We start from the raw sequence: 7,211 nt of genomic DNA, 5'->3' as shown, positions 1-7,211 counted from the left end.
GTCACACAAACCGAGCGGCCACAATCCTCGATCCCACTACTACCCTCCCCGTACCCGCGGCTTACGGCGCGCGACTTCAACACCTGCGCAAACAACGTCAGCTTTCCCCCCACCACACAAGGGGCTAAATGCACAGGAAGCACGGGACTGGAGACAGCTCCAGACCAACACCTTCCCCAACTTACACAAATACAGCATTATCTTCTCAGAACACTACAAAGACGCATGCCCATGGTGCAACGAACGACCCACCGCCTACCACGTCACGTGGGGGTGTACAGGCCCCAAACCCCCAGACATACAAACACAACAACCGGAGGAGCAGTGGGAGGCCACTCTGTCCAGCCCCGACCTAGCGACCCAGCGCGGACTGGTAATCCAGGCGAGAGCGGCAGCCAAGGCCACTGGGGTCTTGAAATGTAGACTCCACTCGATGTACATTTTCCTCCGTATTTATTTTCTCTCTGTGAATAAACGTTTTCTACTACTACTACTGCCGGCCCCGCGCCAGCTTCTCTCCCTGAAGTATCGTTTTCTGCCGTTATCGGCAAGTTGCGCGGACTGGGCCTCCGCCGTTGCTTCTCTCTGCGACGCAGCCGCAGCGTTGGCTGAGACGTCGGCTCGTACACGCGTGTTCCGGCGCGACGTTACACCGTCGAGAGTGAAATTTCCGCCGCGTTTTTTTTTTTTTTTTTCGGAGGTGCCGCCGTGTGATTTGACGCGCTGCTGAGGGCATTGTCGGTGCGTCGTATGTTCGAATTACCCGTCGCAAGTGCTTCCGCGTTCGAATTGCCGGTCGTTTTCGCCCATAGCTTTGACGGGACCACAGCGTCAGTTCGAATAAACTGGAAGTTCGAATTAAGCGTGTTCGAATTAACGAGATTTGACTTGTATGAACACTCAGGGCGAATTTCCAGCATCGGCGTCGCCGTTAGGTTTCGTATAAAGTCATAGTACAGTAAGATCGCGGCTGCGCGCCGTAGGCTGTAGTTGCGAAAGAAAGCGTATGAGGGTGAGAATGATGGTGGCTTGATGCGCGCCATCTTCTCACGCATTCAAGGGGGAGCGGGGGGGAGGGCGGGGGGGGTTAGCGCGTCAATTCTCTTCTAATCCAGCTGCGTAGGGTGCGGCTGAGTAGAGTGCCTCGATGTCCGCCTCCACTGCGCTGGCATCGAGGCACCCTACGGCTCAGCCAACACCTCCTAGACAAGAAAACCTGTCTAGGAGGTGTTGGCTAAGCGTGCCCCGTCTTGGAGGTAATCTGCGGTGGGTGCAAAGAGAAGCCGACCTAATATTTTCGCGCGCGTAACTTAAGAGATGTCCGTCGTATACGACGGACATCGCTTTGCGTTTTATGTATTCCGCGGCGACTACGTAGGCCACGCCCTCTACGTCATGGTATTTGCGCTCAGTGTGGCGCTCCCTTGCCTCTCCTCGCTCCTTGTGGTGCTCCGGGTGCATGTTCTTGGACAGTGGAGGAATTTTAAATCCGTTTGATTAGCCTTAATGTTTGCTGTGCGCTGTTCTCTAGCGCATTGATGGTAGCGGGGTTTCTGCCTTCCGCATGCAACCAGAGTCCTAGGACTTTGATTTGGTCTACGATAGGTATCGGGCCCCCGTTCCCCGTATTGTTCCTCCGTATTGTTTCCTGGTCGTAGGGTACACCAGCAGGAGTTCAAACTTTTGCGAGTAGCAACTGAGCCCCTTCTCTGCCGCGCTTTAGCGTTCGATGGCCTCCGTGGCCTGCTGGAGGGTTTCCTCGATGTGGCCTTCGCTGCCGCCCACCCACAACGTTATGCAACAGGGAGTTTTTTTTTTCGCCCTTATTTCAAATCATTAAATTGCCTAGCAGAAAGTCCTTAACCATTTTAATAGAGACAGTCGTCGCTGAAATACCCAGTATAAAACAAACTATTGCACGGCAAAATCCGCCTAGATATAGTGCATGCCACCACAATATGACAAGCAATTTTATTTGTGTGGACAGTTCATGAACAAATTCCAGCTGGTGCCACCTTAAAAGAAAAAAAGAATACTTGTACTACGAAACAGCGCTCAGCGTTATACTTGTCGCGTTGTATAACGCCGGATAAGTTCGAAAGAATACATAGGCACGTACGCAGCATTTAATCAGCAGGAATTCACATAAAATCGCCTTTTCTCTTCATTTGTGTTTTTGTATCGCTCTCGTCACTGTTTCGCACTCGTTCATTATTGCATATGTACGCTCCCGAACGCTTGCAGTGCAGCCCAGCACTTGTTGCGTATAGACTGAAACGAGTGGAATCGCGTAACCATTAATTTTAATACATTTTTCTTATAGCGAAGCTTTTTTTTTTTTTTCTTCTCTCGTTTGTTTCCCTCCAGAGTTCACGACAGAGACGAAGGTCGGTTAGAATGTGCAATTCCGGCAAAGGCTTCTTCGTTTGTTCGCATATGCTCCAAGCACCATGGCTATAGGGCCACGCGCGGACAAACCTATTCTGGACACGCGCAGATAAACAAGCAGGTTGTCGAGAAGAGACTTCGTAGGACTTCCTGATTCACTTATGTGTATTGGAAAGTGTAATAAAAATACAGACGGAATACAATGCAAGCCACTTTCCCCCACGGCTAGCAGCATCTGCACACAGCGCTTCATGTTCAAGATGGAGGGAACAGCGGAACCGTCACACCCGCTCGAAGTTCCCGAATTCTGTCGAAAAAGAGCTAAAGTACTGCTCCCGGCAGTATCTTAGGATCACGTAGACAACGTGACCTTTTCCTAAACTGCGCGTCTTACGCAGCGCTCGCGACACGTGACCCTTCGTTGCACTTTCGTCGCTTTCGACACGCACTTTCGACGCGAGTGCGTGTCTGTTCTATTAGTACGCCTCCGTGACAGAGGCTCGCACGACGCAGATCACCATGCAGCTGAGCCAAATGAGGAATGGCAGCACAAAGGCGACCACCGGTATGATCAGCGCGAGCCTCTCTTCGATGCTGTAGGGCCTCGTCCGGCGACGTCGCCTACGATTGGCGCCGTGTGATTCGTTGACGAACTTGGCGTCGATCCAAACGACGCTCCCGTCGAACGTCTGCACAGCCACCAGTTCAGCCATGGACGCGTCGATGTGCCGGCTCATCACCGGTTGCTCGTGCTGGTGGGACTTGTTGCCTCCTCCTCGGTGGCGATCGCTGACGTTGCGGGATGGTGACAGGACCAGCTGCAAGAGCCGGCCGACGTCCAGAAGGCGCGGCCATCGCTTCTTAGGCCTATCGGCGGTGTCGTTCAGTCTGGTGCCGGTTTCGTCGCTTCCAGTGGTAACCAGCTGGAGGCCCGTGTTTGGTCTTCCGCCGTCGTTGTCTCCTCCTGGCGGTCGGGCGCGTTTGAAGACCTCGCGGCGTCTTCGAGGGCTCGCCGACCCCGCAGAGCACAGGCAGGGCAACGCGAGCGCCAGTATCAGCAGGAGTGGCATCTGTGTTTGCCATGTTGTGGTCTTTGCCATGCCGGCGGGCCCTTGTATAGCGCGGAGATTGTATTGGGCATACAGCCAACCCACCGGAGGCAGGCTTACCGTGCTTGCCTCACGCTGGCCGCATGTCTTGACGCGTACTGCAGCCGGGCCGGCCGGCAGGTTCTATCGCACTGGCGGAAGACGTGGACGCGGTAGCGTCGAGCCGTTGGTGGGGCTGCAACGGAGCTGGCGGTCGTTGCAATGATTGTGATGGAATCTGGCCACGATGATGGTGATGCCAATGGCCTGCCAGATGATATGCCATGTATACGGTTTCATTGGAAGTGACTCTAATAAGAATTCTTAATGCAATATCGCGATAGTATAAGTGCATATTTCTGTTCTTAGGAAGAGAAATGTAAGAAAAAGTCGGGGAAAATATCTACTGATGCAAAGACCACAAAGAGCTTCAACTAGGTGTTGCCTCAACGTACGTACGTACGCCTCGAACCCACGAGAGGGATTGAATGCGCAGGACATTCGCCTTCCCCCACAGTTGTACATACCTAGTGACCTAGATTGGCTTCAAGAGGCTCATTGAAGAGCGGCATATACCCAGTGATCCACGTTGGCGTCAAAAGGGTTAATTAAAGCGGTACGTACCCAGTGTCAAACACCCAGTGACCCAAGTTTGCGTGAAAGAGGTTAATTGAATAGTGGCACATATCCATTGACACAGCCCTGTGACCTAGGTTGGCGTGAAAAAAGTTCATTGAGAGAGAGAGAGAGAGAGAGAAACTTTATTGGTGTAAAAAATAGGCGATAAAGCTGGCCGGCCGCGTTGCAGTCGGGGCAGTTGTATGAATTGTGGGAAACGGCGGAACTCCGCTGCTTCTCCCGCCGCGAGGCGGGGCGATGTACTCTCACCCGACTCCGTGAACCGCAACTAGGGTATAGCCACCCTACCGCAACAACCTATTTTCGGGCCGTCGACAATCCACGAAAATGGCCGAAAGAGCCAAAGAAAGCGCTGGCGGCATGAGTCTGCTTATCAGTGCATTACCATGGCTGAAGCACTTAGCCCACCATATGCTCCTCCAATGCACAAATGACGATCGCATTAAGGTTTGGTTCACCCCATTTCTCGTTCTTGAGATACTTGTGCCGCAGACAAACCTACTTTTTCCAGGAAATCGGCGCGGGCGGACGCCCACCATTTGTTAAAATGCCATGACATGCTTTTTGAACTATTCCGACTTCATCGTTGTAAATAAGTACAGAGGCCGCATAAAGGTACTCGACTCTCAGTGCACATTTTAACGAGAAATTTTAGTTTGAAAACGCTGCCCCGAGCCCGTACAGCAGTGAGCTTTAGAAATAAACCCGTGGCATCCCATTGGACCACGAATATCCTCTGGACGTCCCGATTAGATCCGAACGTCCAAGTCCCTGTTAGGACGTCCAGTGGATAACACGAGGACATTAATTTTGGGAGATCCCGTTGAAAACAACCTTCGGACATCCACAGGATTGAAGTTGTGGGATCTAAACAAATCCCAAAATTTCATTCCTATGGATGTCTGAAGCATACCATACCGGACGTATGTGGGACCAACACGTACAATCCAACACGTACGTGATCTTATCGTGGCATGTTAAGTCTCTTTCGCGGCTGCCCTCAACGCACGCTCTTCCGAAAAGGACATGTTAGAAAGCAACATGAAGCTGCCACACTCAGATCAAACTCACAATGAAGACGATAAATGGATCAGTTCTATAATGAACGGCCCAAACTACACAAGCATATCGGGAGGAAACGTCACGTAGGTAGAGCACTGTAACTGCGCATTACCACCTACCGCAAGGTGTAACCCGAAACAAGCGTGTCCTACGCTCTCCGAACATGTATTCTTCTTCTTCTGCGGTTTTACGTGCCAAACCAGTTGTGCGAACATGTCTGGAAAGCCGAATACTGCAACCCCTGCCGTAGAACATAGCAGTGACTGCCTTTACCAGTCGAATCGCCACCATTCGCCATTGCCTCTTGCATGTACGCTTTGCGCTCATGGATGGATGGATGGAGGATGGATTGATGTAAAACTTTAATGAAATCCTGAGGTACGTGACTCAGCGCGGAAGGAAAATATAGGAGGGAGCATACCGCAACGCGATTGTCACCGACTGTGGTCAACGTTGGACTATGGTGGCCCAACACGTGATGAAACGTCACAGCACGGAGGAAACCGTGAGAGCGTGAGGTAGCTAGGTTGTAGTACTCCCGGCTGTTTCTTTCCCTTTTTTTTTTCGATACCCATTCGAAACCACTCGAAACTCTTGAAATAAACAAAAACAAGGAAAAAAAAAAAAACAGACCAAGGAAAAATCTTGTCGCTTCCTGCATGTGCGCAGCTGACGGCCGATCGCGCACCGAATAAATACCAGTAACCAAACATCTCGGCAAATCTCGAATTCTCCGTGATCTCGACGCAAGAGGTCACGTGTTGGGCCACCACTGCTGGCATGGAGGAAGAAAATATAGGAGGGAGCATTACGTCACGCAGCCAGCCTTGGCAAGCGAACGCTTCGTGTAGCCAGCAGTCATGGAGGAAGGGAAAAAAAAAACTAAGTATATTTTAGTATACTTAGTATACTTGATATACTTAGTATAAAATAAGTATAAAAAGTATGTTTTCACTGTCGCCATCTTTTGTAATTCTGCTGGTTTCTTTCTTGGGATATATGTACCAACTAGCAAATTGTTTCTTAACACCGATGCAACGTATTGTGTATTTCACTAAACTCATGTTTAAAATGTTCAAATGCCTTGTACTTAATGCTATTTTCAAAGTCACACCGCTTTATTTTTTTTCTTTGTTTCGCTATCACAGTAGGGACTCTGCTGTCTTTTTTTTTTTACGTCCTCTAATTACTTCCTGCTTTGCGGCAGGAGCGTCTCCCCCACGTCATCACTTGGTTCCCGGTCCACTTGGGGCCTCAGGTCTCCACCGTCGTTCCCAACGCCAACGAGCTGGCCCACGCCCGCGCGCGCGAACTCACCCACCGCGCCGGGGAAACGCCGCTCGAGGGCGCGGACGCGGCGTTCCACATAGAGTCACTGGAAAAACAGAGTACCGCAAAGGTATGCGGCATGCCGGCAACATTGGGTGGCGGCGGCCATGTTCCTTCCAGACCGCCGACGCGCTGTAGCGGTGCCAGCGTGCATTGAGTATATAGCGTTGACTTAACTGGCGGATTTCCCCCCTAGATTTCGAGTCCCGTTTCACGAAACTGGATTATTTTTGTGTTTTTCTTCAAATGGATGCCACAAGTGACATCAGGATATCGACGGAAATGAACGTACTGCGCGGTAAGCGACGGAACGTATAAAATGTGCGGCGATGGTTCCGATGCAAAAAAAAAAAAGTTAGGAAATCTATAGAAGACATTTTGAAGCAACATTTTCTGTGTAGACCTGGTGCTTGTTTAAAACACGTTATTCATGGGAACCGCCTCCTTTTACTTTGTAGCACAACATGCTCACTTGAAATGCATGTTTGTTGTTTCCATCGAGCCGCGCGAATCAAGCACTGCAGCTTGCTTGACATGTATGTACGTTTTCTTCAAACGCGGCGCGCAAACCGAATGAAACAGTGGAGAGCTTGCTAGAAAGTTCGTAGTGCGATGTTTTCAACAGCACTAAGTGACTTGAAACATAGGTACTGGGCAATTTTCAATAGCGCAAAACAAAGCGAGCCGCGCGAACCGAACAGTTTA

The 7,211-nt window shown here is 50.7% G+C and overlaps 1 protein-coding gene across 1 annotated transcript; it reads right to left on the bottom strand.

Moving 5' to 3' along the window:
* Window positions 1-2,133: 2,133 nt before the first annotated feature.
* On the bottom strand, window positions 2,134-3,713 carry LOC119459418 (uncharacterized). The gene has a single exon (XM_037721205.2). The coding sequence runs from the start codon at window positions 3,486-3,488 to the stop codon at window positions 2,865-2,867; it is 624 nt and encodes a 207-aa protein (XP_037577133.1). The 5' UTR covers window positions 3,489-3,713; the 3' UTR covers window positions 2,134-2,864.
* Window positions 3,714-7,211: the final 3,498 nt, after the last annotated feature.

This window comes from Dermacentor silvarum, chromosome 7 (genome assembly GCF_013339745.2).
Source record: "Dermacentor silvarum isolate Dsil-2018 chromosome 7, BIME_Dsil_1.4, whole genome shotgun sequence".
In the NCBI taxonomy this organism is placed as follows: Eukaryota; Metazoa; Arthropoda; class Arachnida; order Ixodida; family Ixodidae; genus Dermacentor; species Dermacentor silvarum.
Note: the sequence above shows the minus strand (reverse complement) of the source record. Positions and strands in the feature narration are given on the sequence as shown.

Bases quoted from the DNA above. Each gene is read 5' to 3' on its own strand.
- LOC119459418 (XM_037721205.2), bottom strand. From the start codon at position 3,488: ATGGCAAAGACCACAACATGGCAAACACAGATGCCACTCCTGCTGATA.